This window comes from Hordeum vulgare, chromosome 2H (genome assembly GCF_904849725.1).
Source record: "Hordeum vulgare subsp. vulgare chromosome 2H, MorexV3_pseudomolecules_assembly, whole genome shotgun sequence".
In the NCBI taxonomy this organism is placed as follows: Eukaryota; Viridiplantae; Streptophyta; class Magnoliopsida; order Poales; family Poaceae; genus Hordeum; species Hordeum vulgare.
The window spans coordinates 61,625,584-61,650,005 of record NC_058519.1 but is presented as its reverse complement, the minus strand read 5'-3'; the positions used below and the strand labels follow the sequence as shown (position 1 = coordinate 61,650,005).

At 44.1% G+C, this 24,422-nt stretch overlaps 3 protein-coding genes across 3 annotated transcripts; all 3 read left to right on the top strand.

Annotated features, from left to right (window-relative positions):
• The first annotated feature begins 2,222 nt into the window (after nt 1-2,222).
• LOC123424987 (protein SSUH2 homolog) lies at nt 2,223-7,225 on the top strand. Its single transcript, XM_045108666.1, has 7 exons — nt 2,223-2,533; nt 2,619-2,867; nt 2,942-3,005; nt 3,599-3,930; nt 5,409-5,550; nt 5,739-5,864; nt 6,600-7,225. Exons 1-7 carry the CDS (start codon nt 2,455-2,457, stop codon nt 6,979-6,981), a joined length of 1,374 nt encoding a protein of 457 aa, XP_044964601.1. The 5' UTR covers nt 2,223-2,454; the 3' UTR covers nt 6,982-7,225.
• Nucleotides 7,226-10,441: 3,216 nt separating this feature from the next.
• LOC123424986 (protein SSUH2 homolog) lies at nt 10,442-14,299 on the top strand. Its single transcript, XM_045108665.1, has 7 exons — nt 10,442-10,720; nt 10,816-11,001; nt 11,090-11,159; nt 11,288-11,622; nt 12,374-12,515; nt 12,702-12,827; nt 13,642-14,299. The coding sequence occupies exons 1-7, from the start codon at nt 10,600-10,602 to the stop codon at nt 14,021-14,023; spliced, it is 1,362 nt and encodes a 453-aa protein (XP_044964600.1). The 5' UTR covers nt 10,442-10,599; the 3' UTR covers nt 14,024-14,299.
• A 753-nt stretch (nt 14,300-15,052) lies between these two features.
• Nucleotides 15,053-16,594, top strand: LOC123425463 (neurofilament heavy polypeptide-like). Its single transcript, XM_045109168.1, has 4 exons — nt 15,053-15,091; nt 15,179-15,264; nt 15,377-15,473; nt 15,563-16,594. The coding sequence occupies exons 1-4, from the start codon at nt 15,053-15,055 to the stop codon at nt 16,592-16,594; spliced, it is 1,254 nt and encodes a 417-aa protein (XP_044965103.1).
• Nucleotides 16,595-24,422: the final 7,828 nt, after the last annotated feature.

Genomic DNA, 24,422 nt, shown 5'->3' with positions numbered 1-24,422 from the left:
GAATTATAATAATAACTATATTTATTATTGCCTCTAGGGCATAATTCCAACAGACGTGCTACGGAACGAGTAAAGAGACTTATCGGTAACGAGATTGAACAAGGTATAGGTATACCGACGATCGAATCTCGAGCAAGTTCTATACCGACAGACAAAGGGAATTGTATACGGGATTGATTGAATCCTTGACATTGTGGTTCATCCGATGAGATCATCGTGGAACATGTGGGAGCCACCATGGGTATGCAGATCCCGCTGATGGTTATTGGCCGAAGAGCGTCTCGGTCATGTCTGCATGCTTCCCGAACCCGTAGGGTCTACACACTTAAGGTTCGATGACGCTAGGGTTATAGGAAAATGTTATACGAGGTTACCGAAAGTTTTTCGGAGTCTCGGATGAGATCGCGGACGTCACGAGGAGCTCCGGAATGGTCCGGAGGTAAAGATTGATATATAGGATGGATGGTTTTGGACACCGGAAATGTTTCGGGCGTCACCGGTAGCGTATCGGGACCACCGGGACCACCGAAAATGGTCCCAGGGGTCCACCGGGAGGGGCCACCAGGCCCAAGAGGTAGCATGGGCCAAAAGGGCCAAAGTGGGCTGGTGCGCCTCCCACAAGAGGCCCATGGCACGGGAGGGAGAGAAGGGGGGGAACCCTGGCGCTGGTGGGCCTAAGGCCCACCTAAGGGGTGCGCCACCCCCTCCCCCTGCCCTAGCCGCCACACCTCCCATCTGGGGGGGCTGCCGCACCACCTAAGGGGGAAACCCTAGGGGTGGCACCCCCTCCCCTCCTCCTATAAATAGAGAGGGGTTTGGGGCTGTTTTGGACACCGTTTCTTCTCCCCTCGGCGCAGCCCTGCTCCCCTCCTTCCTCCTCCTCCCACGGTGCTTGGCGAAGCCCTGCCGGGAGACCTCGTCTCTCCATCGACACCACGCCGTCGTGCTGCCGGAGAGCTTCCCCAACCTCTCCCTCCCCCTTGCTGGATCAAGGTGCGGGAGACGTCACCGGGCTACACGTGTGTTGAACGCGGAGGTGCCGTGGTTAGACACTAGATCGAAATCACACCGCGATTTGAATCGCCGCGAGTACGACTCCATCAACTGAGTTCTAGCAACGCTTTCACTTAGCGATTTTCAAAGGTATGAAGATGCACTCACCCCTATCTCGTTGCTGGTCTCTCCATAGGAAGATCTGAATATGCGTAAGAAAAAAAATGATTTTATGCTACGTTACCCAATAACAGGAAGGTGCCACCGGAAGGAGACGAGCAACATCAGGAATCGGCAGGCAACGCCGCAGGAAGGAGGCGAGCAGCAGCAGGAATCGGCAGGCGGCGGTACTAGAAGGAGGCGAGAAGCAACATGAATCGGTAGGCGGTAGCCCAGAAGGAGGCGAGCAACAGTAGGAATCGGCAGGCGGAGGTGCTGGACGGGGCGAGCAGCGACAGGCACCAACAGGCGAGTGGTGGCAGATCACGCCATGAGCCGCAAGATCGCCTCGCCCCATGCCCAGCCGGGAGATCTGATCTTCCATGCGTAGTTCGAGCTTCTCCTTTCTTTTTGTTTTCGCAAATCAGAAAGGCAGGACAGTGGGACAACAAGCCAACAACAGATAGCGGAGTGATAGCAAGCCAGCAACAACAAACAACAATGTTGTGAATTTTTAGTTTAGCACTCCAATCCAACATATTGGTTGTAAATTTGTTTGTCACATGGTAAAGAACTAATACTGGTAGTTTATTTTTTGAATGAAAATAAGAGTTCAATTGATAGGAAATAGGTAAGTTGGAGCAAAATCTTTCAAATTTTCTCAGAAACCAAACACTGGAATAGAACCGTTCCATTTCATGTAATTACATTCTATCAAACATAGGAACGAAACCAACCCAATCCGATGGGATGTAATCATGACATTTCATTTCACTGGTTCGTGAATCGAACAAACACACCCTAAGCCGCTTGACCTTGCCTCCCCCCTGCGAACAGCAGGCCGATGGCGTCCCCCCACACCGGTGGCACGAGGCAGTGGCTCGGATGCCATGCATCACGGCACGCTTGGTACGCCGACGGTCACCTCCGGAGTGTCTTCACGCGGCGGCGGCGAATGGGCTCGTACGGCCGCGGGCTGGGTTCGCCCTACGGTCCGTGGGCTTCTTTTGTCGTCTGTTCTCTGTCTCCGTATGTCGGATACCAGGATGGTCTGTCCAACAGCTCAAAAAAAGAAAAACAACTCAGAAAAAAAAAGTCTGCCCAAGCTGCATCACCGTCACCATCGCCATCGTCTCACTGGGGCAGCGATTTGTCCCGCAGGGAGGGAGGATTTGACTGCCTTCCTTCTCGACTAAGGCTGCTGCGCCGGCCGGCCCCCGTTATAATCTCAGCCATTTCCTCCCGCCCTCTCCACGCTCAACTCGATCCCAATCCGCGGATCCACCCGAATCGGCGGCACCGATGACCATGGAGGCGAAGCGCGAGGCCGGCGAGGAGGAGGAGTCGCGGCGCCCTCTTCTCCCGCCCTCTCCGTCGCCAGGTTCCCCATCTTCCACCGAACCCACTGACCCACGCATCTGATCCCATCTGCGATCTCGTCCCTCACGGTGTGAATTTCGTTTCAGCGGCGGAGCACCAGCAGCAGTACCAGCACCTGGGGCGGAGCAGCTCGTCGGCGCTGCGCGGGGGCGGGGGAGGGTGGGGCGCGGAGGTCAGTGCCGCCGAGGTCAGGTCCGCCGCCTCCTTCTCCTCCTCCAACTACTACCCCACGGCGCCCAATCCCCACCACGACGCCGTCGTCTACCCCCCGTCCATCCACAGCGCCGTCCTCTCCCCATCCCCGTCGTCTGCTGCCACTCCCCAGCATACGCATGGTAATATCCTCGGTGGTGCTTCTTCGTTTCTACCGTTATTGCCGTACCTAACGAACGGATTGCAACACCACAAGGTTTGGCGATTGTTCCTCAAGGGCCGTACGGTGGTGATTACCAGCCTTCTCAGGGCGTCGCGAGGTGAGGGCTTCTTCTCAAAATTGTCTTGATGGCTGCGTTGCCGAGAGATAGTACAGCGAGCAGACACAGTCCCGTAGCCATGAATGTTGTTAGCCTTGTTGCTAAGTTAACTTCCACATTTTAGACGTGGGTACACATAGAGACCAGATCAATATATCTTGTTATGTTCTGGGCTTCAGCTAAACTAATGGTGTAGGAATTTACTGTATCAGTCATGGTTGCCCGCTGTGGTCTGGTACACCTGTGCGTGGTTGCCTAGTCCTCGCCAAAAATGGCCGAGCAGACAGTATTGAGATGATCTAATTGAACAGTGACCCTCTTAGTGTAGCTTCCATACTCAATATTCAATTTGATTGGTGGTCGGAGCTTAATGATGTAACTAGACTGGCTATATGCTCTATCTTGTATTTTGTATGATTGGTCAAGAAGAGGCAATATTTTCCTTCTGCCCTGTTATGTTGTTGCAAATTGTGCTTGTTTTCCTCAAACACATGGCCGATCGTCTATCACCCCACTGAATTTTTCATATAAGATCACCCTACTGAATTTTCATATAAGATCAGCCAACTGAATGATTGAAATTTTCTGAACAGGGATGTACTGGATGAGGTGGAGATCCGGCATCTGCTAATTGAACATGTTGGACATCGATGTTGTTGGGGAAGCCGGCCTGCTCGCACATGGAAAATTACATCCATTGAGGACTGCAATGTATATGTTGGAACATTGGAAACCTTTATTGAGGAAAGAGACACCATATTAAAAAAGGAACCCTATGATGGTGGCAAAATAGATGGAAGAGACAAGGGTCCTGTTCTTGGTGTGTGGGAACTAGATTTGAGATCCGAGTTTCCTATGCTCTTTGTACCGGAGAAAGAAGTAATGGTCAAGATTCCTCATTCAGAAGTTACTGAAAAATGCTTAGGTATGACAATCATTTAGCAGAACGTCATGTAGTCACCGTAATTTGCTTTCATAGGTTGCAGCCAGTAATACAACATTCGTTTTACTTTTTTTACTTGGTGAGGATAACCTTTCTATGTACATTTTAAAATTACGTAAACATAACTTTAGTATTAGAACTTTGCCCATAATATTTTTTCTTTTTTTCTATGTAAGAAAACAACTTCTGTTCTGTAGTAATTTCTCCAAATATGGTGTATCTTGTGTTTCCCTTATGTTGCATTTGCATTTTACATTGTTCGGATATCCTTTTAGGCATTGCAATTTGAATATACGCATCAACCAAAATTTTCAAATTGTTTTCCCAGGCCCTATATCATGATTTTACCCTTTCCCCCTGTTATGTGTTATGTCAAGTACTAGAAGTCAGGGCCGGTGTGGTCTTGGGCCCTACAGTCGGCCAGATGTGCCTAGACTGCAGTGGAAATTGTCAATTAGCTAGAGATAGATTAGATTTCAGTTTCTTAGAGATAAATAAAGATAAGAGTGTTCAGTGTTGTTTAGTTCCAAGTTTATGAGTCCCAACTGCCAGCCAGCTATATATGAAGTTAGGTACTGTGTGTAAACTATCCAAGTAATGTGAATCATCTAACTTCTCCCTGGAGTTCCTTTTTCCTCATTATGTTATGATCTAGGGATCATATTACGGTGAATTATCTACCTCACCCTAATCAAGCCGAGCGGCAGTCTTGGTTATCTTATGTTATGATCTAGGGATCATATCATAACATAAGAGTTGAAAACGTCCACTTGTATGGCTGTCACAAGTATCTGTTTTACTATTTTTAGCATGTGTGATAGTGCCAATTCAACTTAAATACAGTCAGCAATCTTAAGATCCTCATGGTGGGAAGTTTCACAATCTCGTAGTAAACCCTTAGAAAAAGGAAACCCAAAGATACACTTTCGGGTAGAGATGTCACAGGAACTGACAACTATCCTAACTTGTGCTTTTAATGGGAACATTCATCTCATGCACCAGTAGTGATGTATTATCTTTGCTCACCTCTGTGCTTTGAAAAGAAATGGACATCATCCATATGGACTTGTTGGGTGATGTATGATATAAGTCTAAAATATATATAGGCTGCTTAATCATGTTGCCGCCTATAAGCTTTGCCCAGTAATCCTTATTGCCTGCAATAGCTGTGGAGTCGAGATGTCGTGTTCTCGGTTCTAACTAGATAGAAGAAATAAACAGGGTGAACTTCCTTCTAATTAAATGTTTATTTTCTGCTTATTACTGGAAGTTTAACTAGTCTTGGCTTACTATAAAGTTGTTAGGAGTTAGGACTTGGACACCTTTAATCAGTGTTCTTTTTTCTTATTAATCTTCTTTCATAGTATTTATATTTTAGCAAGGTACATATTCTAGTCTATTCGTCATTGCCTTTCTGATTCTGAAAAGTTTCAATTTCCCTGATCTGATATTTCTGACAGATTGCGAGGGTCGTGGAGAGGCACCATGTCCTACTTGCAATGCTGGTCAGGAGCACGGGTTTTACAAGGCAAATCAAATGACTCGGTGCAGTGTATGCCATGGCAGGGGCCTACTCGCTCACCAAGATGGATCTGATTCAGTGTTAGTTCTTCTTATTGAGTTCTTCAATATTTAATTCACCTCAACTCAGAATACAAGTGTGCCATAAGTGAAGCTCTTTTATTGTCAAAACATACACAAGTACTGAAGTACATAACTAGGTTAACATATATACCATTTCTGTTTCTGTTTGAGATATTGATTTGCTTGTATGTCTTCCTTTGTTACAGATGCGGGATGTGCAATGGTCAAGGAATGTTGCCCTGCATAGCATGTGCATCCCGTGGCCTAGTAACATGCCAGACATGTAATGGCTGCGGTTCTCTTCTTGCACAAAGCACTGCTCATGTTCGATGGTAATCTAATTCATATTTTTTCTGAAGATGGTCCGTCAGTTTTTAGTGAGACAAGTAACCCGAGAATAGCGAACCAAAAAATTTGACTGTATATACTTAAAAAAGATGTGTTACTAGTAAATGCCTACATGGAACCTATCATGTTGCTACAATGCTAACTAGCACTGAAAACTGTTATAACAGCCTAGTAGTCTGTTATGATTTAAAGCCTTTGCTGAACATTTGAGGTTTAATCAGTGCTTTATTTTTGCGTTCAGTTCAGTCCTATTATAGAGCAAACTGTTGTAGACAAACTATGCTTTCTTGACAGTCTATATGTTCTCTTTAGTAGTGTAGTAATATTTTACTGTTCTGTTTGTCGAATGCACTCATATAAGCTCCAAGCCTCTAATAGACAAAAAACTTCAGGGAGTCATAATTCCAAAACTAAGCGAGTCTCCACTTTTTAGTTATATTTATTTATCTGCAAATCAGTAGATCAGTATGTACGAGTAAATCATGAGATGTACTGAGTAGCCTTGTAAAATTGTTTTCCTGATCAATCAAGAGCTTATGGTTTGTGATAATATCCGCGCCATAATTGACAAGCTATGTTGATACTGCTTTGATAACTGAAGAAGAAATAATCTTTAATGCTCGTTTTAGTGGTTCGAACTTTGAAGGGACTACTTTGCATAGTTGTTTGAGTGGTCCCCTTTTCTTTTGGTCTGACTTGTAATTTCTTTCTGTTTCCAGGAAGACGCTTACAGTGAGAAAAGTTAGTGCAACAGCAGGAGCTGCTTCGGTCCCTGACGAAGTTTTCCATAGAGCGCAAGGGGTGCAGCTATGCAACATACAGGCATACCAATGCACTCCCGCTTTCTTTGCCGATTCATACCCACTCAACCAGTTCTCGTCGGAGATTGTTGCTAGCCGGCTGCCAATTCCACCATCCGCAAGAGTCATTTCAGAGAGACACATCATCTCGGTTGTGCCTGTAACCCGTGTCACAATGTCTCACCGTAAGCGGTCTTTTAGCTTCTACGTTGTTGGCTATGGCAGGGATGTTTTCATCCGGGACTATCCTTCGAAGTTTTGCTGGGGTCTTTGCCGTTGCTTTGAATGGTTGGGGAACTAGTGCATGTGCGTGCCATCTTCTTTTGGTGTCCAATGTTCATACTATCAAAAGTTGTGTGTACCTGTAGAGAGGCATTGTGATTTCTGGTGTGTTACGTTATCTGTAGTGTTACAGTACGAAAGCTTCTGTATGTACATTTTGGGCTTGTGGATCATGTAAATCGTGACTACCGATTGTTCGGGGTGTAGAAAATAATTTACATTTTCTTATGAGAAATAATAATGAGAAAATAGTGGATCATGTACAGCATGACGTAAGGTTTGCACGTTCTTCCCAATCTGCTTGTGGAAGCACTTTTGTATGTGCAATGATGATACTTGCGCCTGCATTCCTTGAACGGCATCCAGGTATACGAGAAAGCGCTCAAAGGGAGTGATGAAGGATGTCCGGTTTCGTCTCCTTTCATCTTGATGGTATCCGGAGTAAGCATCAAGATAGTAGAGTGCCTCACATCTGAGTGATCGGACTGATCACTTGGTAGATGCACGGCAGGGCGAATGCGTTCATTGGGCAGGCTTTATTTAGTCTAGTGTAATCTATGAACTGAGGATGAGAACCGGGTTAACCAACCGTTCGGGTGGTACACCTCGATATAAAACCAACCTTTAGGAATCATGCTATCTACTTGCCAATTGCATGCGTCAGTCCTCGCCGAAGCGACGGAGTTGATGCTTGAAAGGTTTTGCGTCTTACATTCAGGGAATGCTCGGCGATGTTGCTTGTGACACATCAGAGGCCTGTCATGCGAACGTCTCAGTCCTCGAAGAAAATGGATGAGTTCTGCCTCCTACTCAAGGTTGAGCAGGGTGCCGATGTGGACAACCTTGGTGGGATCATCTTGGTCAATGCAGATGTTCTTGGTGTCTTGTGCCACCTAAAAGGATGAGTAACTCCGGCCCTTCTTGGGCGGTTTTTCGGGAGATCTATTGTTTGATGACCTCAAATTCCGCCATCGCCACCAGTGCGTCGGCATGTTATATGCTCTCTTGGTCGCACTGACAAGCGTGCAAGACATCCCCTTGCATGGTGATAATCCCTGCGGAGCCTGATCTGAAGGCAGGCATAATGAGGCGTTACCATGAACTTGGCGTAGCAAGTATGCCCTAAGACCGCATCGACGGAACATAGTTATCGGGGACACGAAGGACCCTAGTATGTCTAAGAGCTGAACGCTGATAAGATACAATATCATATTTATATGTTTATGTTAATCATCGTTGTCATCACCCTACTTTGGAAGGTTGGTGGCGTGTGTGATACGGATCCGCACATGTATGCACATGTCTGTATTTGGATCCACACACTTATGAATCATATAAAGTGGATTAGTTATCTGAACCCAAAATTATGCATAGGTGTAATTAAGTAGCATATATACTAGTTCCCTAAAAAAAAGTAGCATACATACTAGCGGTGAATCCAGACTCCCTAAGACCCCCTATCCCTATTTCAAAGTTCATCACTTCCATTACTTCTCTTGTTCTTCATTACTATGCTTACATACTTAAATCCTATCCATGACACCCTTGCAACATTTTCACTTGCACACCGCTTTTTCTTTCGACCTCAATTAACTTGTAGGCGTATTTCGATAAACCTCCACGAGAGGTGAAGACCATTTGATATGCTTCCTATGGGAACAATACTCTTACTTTGAAAAGACTACAACTAAACCATGTGCATTTGCGGGACATCAGTCCCCTGACTTGAAGGTGAGTGAAACTTCAGAAAATTTTGGGAATTGTGGCACTCTGGGCTTCTCCGCTGGATTTCGCGAGCGGTGAGCTTGGCACTGCGCTTGTCCTCGTAGTTGTTTATGTCATCGAAGACAAAATGGTACTCATGTATCTCAAATCACCTAGGATATGTACACTGTGATATCTTGCTTGAGGCGGCGACGGGAGTATCCGGAGTGCTTGACGATCCTTTGCTCGTTTGGACCCATGCCTCCGCCTTTGGAGCCAAGTGGTGTGACGAGGGTCGGGCATGGCGAGCAATGGAGTGACTCTTTGTGCAACCGCAACTCACCTGCGTTTGTCGATGACAATGTCCAGGCGCCCGAAGTAGAAAGCCTAACCCTCAAGGAAGGAGGCGGCTAAACACATGGAGCCGCATGAGAGACTCTCCAGGTGTGAAGGCGCCAAACTTGACGGCATGGAAGCCATCCCCATTCGATCAATCCGATCCACATGCACATCGCCTATCTGGCGCAACAATTGTCGATGTTTTGAGACTGCCAATGCCATCAAACACCGACATATTCGTTCAACCGAGTGCGCGAGCGGCGAATCGAGATGGTAAGGCACAAAACAGGGAATTTACCCGGATTCGGGCCCTCCTGGAGCATGTAAGACCCTACTCTTACCTTTCGTGGTTGTATTGCTCGAGTGCTCGATCTGTTTCTTGGGTTATAATATCTCAGCCGGGCAGCGAAGAGGAGGAATATGCTGGTAGATGAGAAGCCTACCTTTATAGAACATGTGAAATTTGTTGGATCCTTGAAAAGCCACTAGCCCGCCTCTTATATTTGACCAGGCTAGCTTTACATTAAATGTCTTGGGTCGGACTGTTGGTAAGTTCGTTCCCTCTGATCCCGTTGGACCATGTACACGTGGTTGATGACCAGTCTCTCTTCCAAGCTACTGCCATCCATGCTCGAGTGGTTAGACTGGAGCCGTGTGCTCATTGGGTAATAAGATCCCAATCGATCGGCACATTCATGTGTCGCACCGTTTTGCACCTTGCTAACAAAGAAATAGGCCGCCCTTTGTCGAGGCGATGTAAGCTATGACAAAAAACATCATTGTGTCATTTTTAACTTATTGATGTAGGACGACCTTCGATGTAGTATGAACCACCATCAATCTCAACCACGGTTGTGTACCTGATTACATTTTTTTATTACAACAACACTACCTAAATAGAAATTTAAGATGACGAAGTTGAACCAAACCCAAGATGCACAACAAAAGGAGAAAAATGCAAGTATATGCGAATAGCTCTTTTTGTTTCCATTCTGCAATGTTTCTAAACAAAATTGTAAATAGTTTTCCTAAAATTGCCGGTAGAATTAGAACTGTGAACTTCTATGACATACAGTAACAGATTAATTTTGTGTCGCTGTTGTAAAAAAATCTAGATTTTCGCACTGTTGTTTAGAAAAAACACTTAGTGTGCAAAAATAGAAAAATCAACAACATCCATCGGATTTTAAATAGATGTCTCAGATCCAGTTCGAAGAAGATGGTGAAGGGATCTTTGTATACATATATATTAGTCAAGGGGTTTTTCATAAAATGCAGAGAACTCCACCAACTTCCGTGCATTGAATCTGACACATCCATTCAATATCCGACGGATGTCACTGAGTTTTGTTTTTAAAAATTTGCACACTAGGTGCTCCTTTTACACCAGTCTCTTCATGTTATTTGCAGTTCATATCATGGTAGGTACGTACCACCAAGCATTGATGTCACTGTATATGGCGACATCTCGGTCTGCATGCGGCGAAGGAAGCTTCATCTCGGTCGTCGTCGTCGCGCTGGGGCGGCGATTTGATGTGACAGGGAGGAGGAGGCAGTTCGCGGAGGGAGGATTTGACTCGCTTCCTTGGCGACTATGACCATCGCCGCAGCCAATCCCATTGCGCGGATCCAATCCGAATCGGCGGCACCGATGACCACGGAGGCCGGCGAGGAGGAGCCGCGGCGCCCTCTCCTCCCACCCTCTCCGTCGCCAGGTTTCTCCATTCGCCATCGAACCAACTGGCCCACGCATCTGATTCTGACCCCGCTCTCGATCTTGTCCCTTATTACGGTCTGAATCTCGTTTCAGCGGCGGAGCACCAGCACCTGGGGCTGAGCGGCGGCGGAGGAGGGTGGGCCGACCTCAGCGCCGCCGAGGTCAAGACCGCCGTCTCCTTCTCCCCCTCCGCCAACTGCTGCCCCCCGTCGCCCAATCCTCACCACGACGCCGTCTACCCACCCCCGTCAACTGCTGCCATTCCTCCGTATACGCACGGTAATCCTCCGCGCTACTTCCCCATTTCTACAGTACATACCGTTTTGCCCCGTTGTGATTGTCACAGCGTTCATTCTAAACCGCAAAGGTGTGGCGGTTGCTCCTCAAGGGCCGTACCCATACGGCGGCTATTACCATCCTTCTCAGGACGTCCAGAGGTGAGTGCGCCTTGTCGAAATTGTCTGAATGGCTTTGTTGCCGAGTGATAATTAGCGAGCAGCACAGTCCCGTAGTCATGAATGTTTAACATTCACATTTTTCTCTGAATGTTGAAATTTTCTGATAGGGATGTACTGGATGAGGTGGAGGCCCGGCGTTTGCTAATTGAACATGTCGGACATCGATGTTGTTGGGGAAGCCAGCCTGCTCGTACATGGAAAATTACATCCATCAAGGACTGCTCCGATGTGTATGTTGGAACCTTGGAAACCTTTATCGAGGAAAGGGACGTCGTGTTAGAAAAGGAACCCTATCATGGCGAGGAGGTAGATGGAAGAGACAAGGGTCCGGTTCCTGACGTGTGGGAACTAGATTTGAGGTCCGAGTTTCCAATGCTCTTTGTACCGGAGAAAGAAGTGATGGTCAAGATTCCTCATTCACAAGTTACTGAGAAGTGCTCAAGTATGACATTCATTTAGCAGAACGTCATGCAGTCACATGTAATTTGCTTTCAATTGTTTTAGCCGTAATACAACATTCATTTTGCCTTTTTACACGTACGGTAAGTGCCAATTCAACTTAAATACAGGTAGGAATCTTAAGCTACCTCATGATGGGAAGTTCAACAATCTTGGATAAAACTTCTAGAAAAAAGAAACCCATAAATACACTTTTGTGTAAACATGACATGGGAACTGGCAACTATCCTAACTCATACTTCTAATGGGAACATTCATCTCATGCACCAGTAGTGCGTCGCCTTGCTCATCTATATGTGTTGAAAAGAAATGGACATGATCTGTATAGACTTGTTTCTCAAAGCATGCAAATAGACTTGTCGAGTGAAGTTAAAAAATATATTACTTAATCATGTTGCCGCCTATAAGCTCTGCCCACTAATCCTTGTTGACTGCAATAGTTGTGGAGTCAAGATGTTGTGTTCTCAGCTCTAACTAGGAGTAGAAATAAATAGGGTGGACTTCCTTCTAATTAATGTTTATTTCCTGTTTATTACTGGAACCCTAACTAGTCTTGGCTTACTTTCAATTTGTTACGAGTTAGGACATAGGGCACCTTTGGTCAGTGTTCTTTTTTCTCATTAATCTTCTTTTGTAGTATTTTTATTTTAGCAAGGTAAATATCGTAGTTTATCCGTCACTGCCTTTCTGATTTTGGAAAGACTTCAGTTTCCCTGACCTGATGTCTCTGACAGATTGCCAGGGTCGTAGAGAGGTACCATGTCCTACTTGCAATCCTGGTCGGCAGCCTGGGTTTTACATGGCAGATCAAATGATTAAGTGCAGTTTATGTGATGGCAGGGGTTTACGCACTCAGCAGGATGGATCTGATTCAGTGTAAGTTCCACCGCTTCTTTTTACTGAATATTTCAAGTAATTCACCTCAACTAAGAATACAAGTGCGCCATAAGTGAAGCTCTTTCATTGTCATAACATACATAAGTACATAAGTTGGGTAACACATATAGCACTTCTGTTTCTGTTTCAGATATTGATTGGCTTGTATCTCATCCTTTGTTACAGATGCTGGAGGTGCAATGGTCAAGGAATGTTGCGCTGCACAGCATGTGGATCCCGTGGCCTAGTAGTATGCCAGAAATGTAATGGCTGCGGTTCCCTTCTTGCACAAAGCATTGCTCGTGTTCGATGGTAATTCAATCCATATTTTTTCTGAAGATGGTCCATCAGTTTTTATTGAGACAAGTAACCAAAGAATAGAGAACCAAAAGATTTAACGTATATACTTAAACAGATGTGTTACTAGTAAGTGCCTACGTGGAACCTATCATGTTGCTACAATGTTAACTATCACGAAAAGCTGTTATAGCAGTCCAGTAGTCTGTTATGGTTTTAAAAGCTTCCCTGAACTTTTGTGATTTTAATCAATGCTTTATTTTTGTGTGCAGTTCTGCCCTATTCCACTGTAAACTGTTGTACATAAAATATACTCCCTCCATTTCATAATTCCTGTTGTTGTTTTAGTTCAAATTTGAACTAAAACCACATCAAGAATTATGCAACGGAGCGAGTACTTTCTTGACAGGTTATATGTTTTTTTAGTAGTCTAGTAATATTTTACTCTTTGCTGAATGCGCTCGTATTTAGTAAAGCGTCAATAGATAAAAACCTCCAGAGAGTCGTAATTGCAAAACTAAGTGAGTCTTCATCTTTTAGTTTTTTTATTGTACCATTTTATTTATTTATCAGCAGACCAGTAGGGCAGCATGTACCAGAAAATCATGAGATATACCGAGTAGCCCTGTACAATTGTTTTCAAGCAAGGTTTTATGGTTTGTGATAATATTCGCACCATAATTGACAAGCTATGTTGGCACTACTTTGACAACCGAAGAAGAAATTAATCTTTAATGCTCCTTTTAGTGTTTTGAAGTGACTACTTTGAATAATTGTTTGAGTGGTCCCATTCTCTCTTGGTCTGACATGTACTTTCTTTTGTTTCCAGGAGGACACTTACAGCAAGGGAAGTTAGTGCAACAGCAGGATCCGCTTCGGTCCCTGACAAAGTTTTTCACAGAGCGCAAGGGGTGCAACTATGCAGCATAGAGGCATACCAATGCATTCCTGCTTTCTTCGCCGATTCATACCCTCTCAGCCTGTTGTCCTCGGAGGTTGTCGCGAGCAGGCTGCCAGTTCCTCCATCCGCAAGAGTCATTTTGGAGAGACACATCATCTCAGTCGTGCCTGTAACCCGCGTCACAATGTCTCACCGTAAGCGATCTTTTAGCTTCTATGTCGTCGGCTACGGCAGGGATGTTTTCGTGCGGGACTACCCTTCGAGGTTTTGCTGGGGCCTCTGCCGCTGCTTCGAATGGTTGGGGAACTAGTTGCATTTTGCGCCATGTGTGTGTGCCACCTTCTTTTTTGTGTCCAATGTTCATAGTATCGAAACTTGTGTGCATAACTGTAGAGAGGCAGTGTGATTTCTGTTGTGTAACTGTAAAGATGTGCTACCTTATCTGTTGTGTCACAGCATAAAACTGTGTGTACATTTTGGACTTGTACATCATGTACAGCATGATTGTATCGATTATTCAGTGTGTAGAAACCAATTCACATTTGGTTATGAGAAATAATAACGAGATATGCTCAACTATCCATAATTCGTCCCCCTGAACTAATAAATGTGTTGTTTCTCAGAATAAATAAATGTTGTTGAATTTCTCAGCTTGGTTATTCTATTTTTTTTCTTGAATTTCTCAGCTTGGTTATTCTATTTTTTTCTTGAATTTCTCAGCTTGGTTATTCTATTCGAAATGGTCTTCTCATATTGGTCGGTGCGCGTCTCTCTACCGTATTAATCCCTCTGTCACGTAATATCGGGAGTCTTGGGTGGTTTGCACGTCTGGTGAGTGGTGAGTATGACATGACAGCGTGAAGGACATTTCCATTACAAATAATGTACTCTGAAATGCAAATTCTAGTACGATAAATTCATAACGAGTTTGACTTGACTGTGGGCATAAAATAGAATAATCTGCGATGGAATTTTATTTATAGGAAAGTCGAAAACAGTTTGCTACTTCAGCAAAAAATAACCAGAACAGCTGAGTTCTCCTTCTCTTGGTTGCATAAACCCCCTCCCCTCCCCTTGCCATATCAGTCAGTTGTGTCGTTCATCGCGGCAACCCAACCGCGGCCAAGAATCGTCCGCTGCAACAAGCACTGCAGAGAAGAGAACACGAAAGGAAAGATGAGCAGCAGGCTCCCCTGTGACCCGCACCCGAGGACGACGAAGAAGGCGTCGGCGTCCGCCGCCGCGGTGCAGCTCCTGCTGCGCCACCGCGGCGGGAGGGGCGATGCCGCCGCCAAGGACGAGAGCATCGAGTTCTTCTCCGCCCTCTCCGGCCAAACCGATGACAGTAATTATACCTGTTCCTGAATTCCCCGTGCCTGTTTTTTTGTTGTTGTTGTTTGGTTTGGTTTGGGAGAGCTTGATGATCCTGGATGATCGCCGGCGTCTTCTCTGCTGCTGATGTAAGGGGTGCTTGTGCAATGCAGCAGGGGCCGCCGATCGGAGGGGAAAGGCGAAGCTCAGGGCGGAGGTCGGGAAGCATGACTACGACTGGTAGGTTATAAAACGTGACGATAAATGATTAATGGCATTCAGTTAAGCTGTCTATGGCAAAACATCGTACCGATATTTCTCTGACATTGTTGCGATTCATCGTTGTTCGTAGGCTCCTGACTCCTCCGGTGACGCCTCTCTCCTGCTCCCCGGCGCTGAGCCGGCTGACGAGGGCCACATCGGCGTCGCACGCCAAGAGCAATTCGCCGGTAAGTCCGTCCGTCCGTCCGCGTTTCTTGTTTTTCTTGACGTAGAGATCTGCCTGAAGCTTGGCAATCATTTCGGTAATGTGATGCAGCTCTCCCGGGCACGTCGGGAGAAGGGCAGCAGCTCGTCGCTCAACACGACGGAGCTCGCGTCCTCGGGTCGCCCGCCGCACGTCAGGAGGACTCTGTCGTCGGCGTCTTCGTCGTCGGTCAAAGCCGCGAGCAGCGCGTCCGGGAGATCCACGCCGGCGACGAGCCCCCGCACGCCAGCCGCGGCCACAGCCCGTCCCGAGGATAAAACATACGGACGGCCACAGGTCTCCTCCGGCTCCGGTGCTTCCAACCAACCCAAGGGACCGTCGTCGTCGCGGCCACGCGCTCCCACGACCGGCGCCTCCGGCCCCAAGTCAACCAGGGTGAGGTCAGAGCAACCGGCGCTGACCAGACGTGGCGCCAACGCCGTGGCACGTTCGAGGTTCGCGGGCCAGCCGAGTCATGATGCAATGTCAACGGCTCAGGCCGCGGAAAATGCCGTGCCGCCCAGTATGATGGTCAAGACTCGGCCCGTGCCGGCGGCCGGGAAGCAGAGGAGCCAGGGCAACGGCATGAGCGTATCGCCGGCGACCGCCGCCTCCCGGAGCGCGGCGAGAGGGGACTTGTTAGCAGCCAGTAAAAGGTTATCAAGCAGCGGCGCCGACGGCCGAAAGACCCACGGCGACGAGAAGGCCACCGCACCCCGTCGAGCCGTGGGTTTCGGCTCATCCGTCGCGAGCACGCGCCGTTGCCTCACGAAGGCCGACTCCCGGAAGCTCACGGCGAACGAGGGCGCCCAGCAGCGGAGCCTCCGGTCCGCAGCGCCCGGCGGCCGCCTAGGGCCCGCTGCCGCGGTCTCGGACGCCAGGGGCCGCCGGCGGTCGTCCGCGGCTGGGGAAGACAAGGTCGCGGTCAAGGCGCCGGACGCGTTCCCGAGCACGCGGTACGACGCCATGCTGCTGCGGGAGGACCCCAAGAACCTTACGTGGCTGAACGGGTGCGGCGAGGAGGAGGACGACGACGACGGTGAAGACGGGTGCTGCGGCGGCGCAGGCCTGGTCGACGGCTCGCTGGAGCCGTTCCACGTGTGACGACCGGCACAGCCATAGGGACGGGATACTGAAATTGGCGCCAACCTGGCTGGTAATCACCTGTGGAGTGTTGTACTGTACTCCTACACGATTTTCTTCGAGAGCCGGCACAGGCGATTTTGCATGGCCAGGATTAATTGGGTTTGCGACAGAGTTAAGTGTGCTTTCGCTTGAACGGGCATGATCCGCGTCACTGCGTCACTGCGTCAGCACCCAAGGCAAGGGTCGGTGCCAGATAATTTGTGTTAGAGTAAAACGAGATTGAATGAAAGTGAATGGACGATTAGTCCTGTTTTTATTGATTATCAAGTATATATATATATCTGGAAGAGGTGCGAAGAAGAGGTGTCTGTTCGGAGGCATCCCTCCAGAACAGGTGGCTGTTGACAATATAAAGAGAGAGGAGACACGACTATTCGGGGTTGGACACATCCCTTGGATTAATCTACTAATTAATTTCTAACACTCCCCCTTGTACAACACTGCTCCTTGAATGTTTCATCGTTGAAAGCTTCTTGCATATAGATCTTCCATCTTGAGAAATCTTCCAGATAATCTTGATAGTCTCCCCTAAAAACCCTGTGGGAAAAATATGAGGAGAATAGAGTAGATATGTTGCTAAAACTCCTTCAAACCCAATGAGAAAAATAAGAAGAAAATGATGCAACATATGATGATCATTGTCTCTTGATAACTCATATGAGAAAACCTTTGAAGAAGGAGAAAACTCATTGATAAGTTTAGAGAACAATTAATATGTCTTGAGTACTTCCTTTAAAAACCCCGGTAGGAAAAATAGAAAGTATTGTTGGGGAACATCGCATGGGAAACAAAAAATTTCCTACGCGCACGAAGACCTATCATGGTGATGTCCATCTACGAGAGGGGATGAGTGGTCTACGTATCCTTGTAGATCGTACAGCAGAATCGTTAGTGAACGCGGTTGATGTAGTGGAACGTCCTCACGTCCCTCGATCCGCCCCGCGAACAATCCCGCGATCAGTCCCACGATCTAGTACCGAACGGACGGCACCTCCGCGTTCAGCACACGTACAGCTCGACGATGATCTCGGCCTTCTTGATCCAGCAAGAGAGACGGAGAGTTAGAAGAGTTCTCCGGCAGCGTGACGGCGCTCCGGAGGTTGGTGATGACCTTGTCTCAGCAGGGCTCCGCCCGAGCTCCGCAGAAACGCGATCTAGAGGAAAAAAACCGTGGAGGTATGTGGTCGGGCTGCCGTGGAAAAGTCGTCTCAAATCAGCCCTAAAACCTCCGTATATATAGGTGGGAGGGAGGGGAGGAGGCAGCCTCAAAACCTAAAGGTTTGGCCGAAATTGGAGGTGGAGGAGTCCTACTCCAATCCTACTTGGAGTAGGATTCCACCTTCCCACTTGGAAACTCTTTCCACCTTGTGTTTTTTCCTTCTCAAACCTTATGGGCCTTAGTGGGAACTTATTCCAGCCCACTAGGGGCTGGTTTATCTCTTCCCATAGCCCATGAGACCCCTTGGGGCGTGACACCCCTCCCGATGGTCCCCGGCACCCCTTCCGGCACTCCCGGTACACTACCGATGAGCCCGAAACTTTTCCGGTAATGCACGAAAACCTTCCGGTAACCAAATGAGGTCATCCTATATATCAATCTTCGTTTCCGGACCATTCCGGAAACCCTCGTGACGTCCGTGATCTCATCCGGGACTCCGAACAACATTCGGTAACCAACCATATAACTCAAATACGCATAAAACAACGTCGAACCTTAAGTGTGCAGACCCTGCGGGTTCGAGAACTATGTAGACATGACCCGAGAGACTCCTCGGTCAATATCCAATAGCGGGACCTGGATGCCCATATTGGATCCTACATATTCTACGAAGATCTTATCGTTTGAACCTCAGTGCCAAGGATTCATATAATCCCGTATGTCATTCCCTTTGTCCTTCGGTATGTTACTTGCCCGAGATTCGATCGTTAGTATCCGCATACCTATTTCAATCTCGTTTACCGGCAAGTCTCTTTACTCGTTACGTAATACAAGATCCCGCAACTTACATTAAGTTACATTGCTTGCAAGGCTTGTGTGTGATGTTGTATTACCGAGTGGGCCCCGAGATACCTCTCCGTCACACGGAGTGACAAATCCCAGTCTTGATCCATACTAACTCAACTAACACCTTCGGAGATACATGTAGAGCGTCTTTATAGTCACCCAGTTACGTTGCGACGTTTGATACACACAAAGCATTCCTCCGGTGTCAGTGAGTTATATGATCTCATGGTCATAGGAATAAATACTTGACACGCAGAAAATAGTAGCAACAAAATGACACGATCAACATGCTACGTCTATTAGTTTGGGTCTAGTCCATCACATGATTCTCCTAATGATGTGATCCCGTTATCAAGTGACAACACTTGCCTATGGCCAGGAAACCTTGACCATCTTTGATCAACGAGCTAGTCAACTAGAGGCTTACTCGGGACAATGTTTTGTCTATGTATCCACACAAGTATTGTGTTTCCAATCAATACAATTATAGCATGGATAATAAACGATTATCATGAACTAAGAAATATAATAATAACTAATTTATTATTGCCTCTAGGGCATATTTCCAACAAGTATGACATATGATATTTGAGGAGATATTGCCTCACTAAAAACCATGATGAGAAACTTGAGAGAAAACTCATAAGGGAAAAAAGTGATATCGTACATGTCATTGAAAACTCCTTTAAAACCCAGTGGAAAAAATACAAGGAGAAAATGATATGGCATATAAAGACACTTGTGTTTATATTATCTCGTTAAAAACCTTTTATGAGGAGCCGTTAGGGAAAACTCATCAGGGAAAAAAGAGTACAATATATGCAATCTGATGATTATTAATAGGTTATAGTTTGGGAGATTACTCCCCCTGAACTTTGCAAATATGGAGGATGTCTTATACCATGCGATTGACATGAACATGAGATTGTGTATAATCTGTTGGATTATCACAATATTTTGTTTGCAAATTAGTTCCTCAACTTTCTATAATCCATGAGGATAAGTAATTTCTGAACAATGTGATTTATGATATTGCTCTTCATATAACCTGTAGGTATTGAGTAACACAAGTGGAAGTATCTTGATAAATCAAGTTATGTGATTCTGATGAATCTCAACCACACGATTTTGAGTGTGGTTAATCATTCTGCCAAGCCATACATATTCTGCAATGCTTTAGGATAAAGCAATTATTTCAGAATGATAAGTGGAAATAACCATTAAAATCCATTTATATGACTTCCATGTGAAGGCTATTTCAGCAAATTCAGTCATTGGTATGGCGTCGTTGGGATCAAATAAAGAGCCAATATCATTACATCATATCTTCTATTTCCTTATGGAAATATTCAAGATTTACTGTAATCTTCACATATAAGATGATAGTACTTATATCAACCATATACCTTTTGTTTGAGGCTGCACTCCGGATAAAGATAGCAAATATAGTGTCACGCCTCACGTAGTTTGCAAGTATATGAGTGCTTTGGTATTAGCGAGATATAGAACTTCAGGTCCTAGTATCACTTCATTATCACCCCTAGGTATGAATGATTTGTACCTTATCAAAGGTAGTATGACCATACATGTCTTTTGTTGATATGATATATCCAAATTGAACTTCTCGTATATGTTTGGATATATGTAGACTGATATGTATTCTTGAGAGAATGCTCAAGTTGTAAACTTAAGCTAAATTTGGTTGAATCCAAATTTTCTGTCTTGAGATGATTTTATGTATGTTGAGGTCTTGTAGAGACATTCATGATGAAATCATCATATACACTGAGGTGATGTAAGGAAATAAAATTTTGGTATTTTTTATTAACACATAAAAAATCATCATCCTTTGAGTAATCCTCTGAAGAAGGAACTCGTCTAGTCGGTAGTACCATATGATTCACGACTATTTCTAGTCATAGAGTGACTTATGAAGTTTTACACAATACATGTTGCGATTTGTTTTTGGATTCGTAAATGAAGCCCTTCAGGGACTTTAATATAGATTTTCGAAATGAGTGACTCATATGAGTATGTAGTCACTGCATCCATTAACTGCATGGATAATACTATTTGTACTCCCAATGGTATTTATTATCGAAACATAATTCCACTCATACCAAGAAGGTATGTTACATCGTAATCGATGTCGGGTCTCTGCGTGAACCCTTTTGCTACAATCCTCGCTTTCTCACCACCTCATTTACTTTGTCTATGAATGAGAAGTTTTAGTATTCTATAAGAAAGATACTTATGTGGAGTAGGTATTACTCTGGTAAATACCACTCGTTTACAGAGCGAGTGCTATTCTTCATTACTTGCTTCCTTTTATGTGAACCGATATGAGTACAAGAGGCACTCTACCATGGATTTTGGTTCAGGGCCCAAAAGGTTTTAGCAATTTTGAGAAAAAATATATGTCGAAATGTAGACTTATGTTATGTGATTCTCGAGGAATCAATGAAATTTGTGGAAATGTATTTATTCCTTTTAACTCCTTGTGATTTCCTACAACAATGGAGTCAAGGTGTTTCGATGTCCCGACACCAAAACATTTGTGCACATTTATGTCGGGCTTTGGATGATGAGCATCCAGTGAGGTGTCTTTCAACTTGATGTTGAATTACATTTACTGGTTGAGGATTTGATTTCCTCTGTTTTCGCGGAAGCATATGCGAGATTATATCTCATGTGGTCAGATTTCTCCCCCTCTTTCTCTCATTTGGGGAGAAGAGGGGTTTATCAGGTACCTCCACTCTTTCTGACACTTTACTGCAGAAATATAAATTTGAGTGACACCTTTGTCATTAGTAAATGTATGTGGCAGATTTGCAATGTGTTGCAAATATGTGATTCTAAACTTCTTGTTCATATTCTTTGAGTACGTGGATATAAGGACTCAATGTGAATAACATTTCTAATCTATTTCTTGGCATTCTTTGTGGTACTTATCTCCCCCTAATGCCATAAATGTCCTTATTGCTGATGCAATCAGCATACAGGCTATGAATAATTTTGATTGACGAATAAATTGTTATTCCTCACATAGATCCCTAATTTTCTGTGAGAGCCCATTGATGTATGCTGGAGTGGTGATATCGGTATGTAACCGAATTATCGCAGATAGGAAATACTCTGTTGATTTCCACGTAATTACTACAAGGGAAAAGTAGTACGCTATGCAGTTGGTATGATTTATATCATACTTACGTTGTGTAATGTCGTATTTGTCTAGCATGAGGCTAGTAAATTATGATTCTATAAGTTTGGTCATATTATTAATTTCATTATCTTTAATAAGATTTTGAACTAAACCATTATGTGTATGTACATAAAGTATTATGTATAATTAGACATTGCTTGTGAAATGAGTTCAGCGAAGTTGTCCATTCGAATGGATTTATCCCTTGTTTAGGATAACATGCTCTTACTTTGAGAATTTGAGAAACTAATTTAGTTATATCATTCATGGTTTGTGTGACAAGAGGCACACTGGAAATTATTTTATAAATGTTTCCATGAGTACCATGAAGTATCTATATAATACCACATAATGGTTGACTAATCCACATATCTTCTGGATGTGTTCAAGGAAGAATGAGTTGGCTCATTTAGAGTTGTAAGGTGAGAGTTCCTTAAATTAATTTCCCCTATGGCACATGTGGTGCACATAAAATCTGATGATTTGGAAAATTTTACAACTTGTTAAGTTGTGACCAATAGAATTGTCAATAATTTTCTAATCATCCTTAAACGAGGATGGCTAAGGCTATTAAGCTTAATATTTAATTTATTAATACTTAGAAAATCATTTTGTACGTAACAATATTGAGTATGAATTGCTTCATACATTCAAAATTTATCAAATATCATGCCCGAAAAATAGGATATTGTACATCACTCTACATGTAATAATACAAGTATAGGCTAATGATATTTTGGAAATAATCAGGATATTACATGAGGTCTCCAATAGTAGTGATTTTTTTATACATGCAAACATATCTTGGGTGCAAGGGAATTGACCAACCTTTTCTTGCACTAGATTTTTGGTACTCCTTCCGAGGAAGATTTGAGAACAATCATTGACCAGAATAGTTTCCAGTTATAAGTTTGCAGTTTTTCAAATTTATACCAATGACTTATTTGCCTTTTTAATAAATTTGTGGTGTGGTTTGACCATATGTTTGAGGGTTTGGTAATCATATGTATGATGTTTAAATAACCACACATTTGACAAACTTGAGAGTTGTCGTTGATCGTTGGAAAACGATATATTCTCTATTTAGAAATAATTTCATCTTCGGTTGTATTTTAGCCTCCACTTTACCTTGAATACATCATGGTTATATTTTGTGACCAATGACTTGATTATTATTCACAATACTAGCAAGAATTTCAAATAATGGAATAGCACCCGTTGGATGAATCTGATGATTTTATGAAATACCATGTTTCTTCATCATGGAAATGGTAGGACTATCATAAAAAGATGTAAATTGTATTGATGGATTTTCAACTGGATCTTTGGATGAAAATATTTGATCATGAGATCTCAACTTAAAGTTGATTGAGTGACAAAAATATGAGCTGTGATAGACTTGAGGTCTTGAGAAACGAATGGGTGATTATTCGTGATGTGCTCATGGCAGCATGTTTCTTTTAAGGAAAATATTCAAGGTGAATAAATATTCATCCATTATGTACTTAGTTTGATAACCAAAATGAAGTTGGTGACATATAAAATGCATATGTGCATCAATAGAATAGACATGTGTTACATGAAATGATCATGCATTGTTTAATTTACTTCTTAGAGTAAAATAAAATATATAGATGAAATGGTCTTGTTGAGCAAAATCTGCCAAGGTGATGCTTGGTGGACATAGGGTGTAAACCTTCAATATAGTGCATGCGATGAAATTGTTGCTAATGTTTTGGGCTTCATTCGTGAGAAAAAGTGTGACTTTAGAGTCACGACCAAAACATGGACTTTGCAATTTTAACATTGCTTAGTCACTATGAAAATAAGAACCACAATTTGATGTGGATTTTGCAATAGTGTTTGAGACACTCGTTATAAATTACGGTATCCATCTTGATGGATGGATGGATGACACTATAATTAGAAATAGTGACGTAGGCTCCATTGCTAGGCATTTTACGAATGTAATAGAAGGTAATCACATGTATTGCAAATATTTGCATAGTTTTCTATGACATATTCAAGCAAAGTGAGGCTTCAATAGTTTATATTAGCACATAAATACCATTTGGGTATATAACCAATGTGCTAGAACAATATTTACTATGAGAGTAAAATATTTTAGTGAACAACAACAATAAATGCTTCGGAGGAGCAAATTCTAGTATGGCTGATGCCATATAGCCATATGTGTAGACCTCAATTTATATAGGATAACACTTTGAAGATAATCACCAATATGGTGTAGATCTCGCAGTAATAGAAATCATAGTCTGACTTTTGTCAGTAGATGTTCATAATTCTATTACCTTATGTTATGCTATTTTTAAGAAAAAACACTTTGAAGGTACGTAGTCATATGTCAGAATGACATGATGTAGACCTTGCAGTAATAGTGGATAGTCTGCAATTTTTTTGCTGTAGATGCCAATATTACCTTATGATATCTTGTGGTAGTCACATCTAATATTAATATTTGGAAAAACACTTTGAAGGTAATCATCTTGTAAAACTAACAAGATGTAAACCTCAGAGTAGTGATGAATAATCTGCGGGTTATGCAGTAGATGTCATCA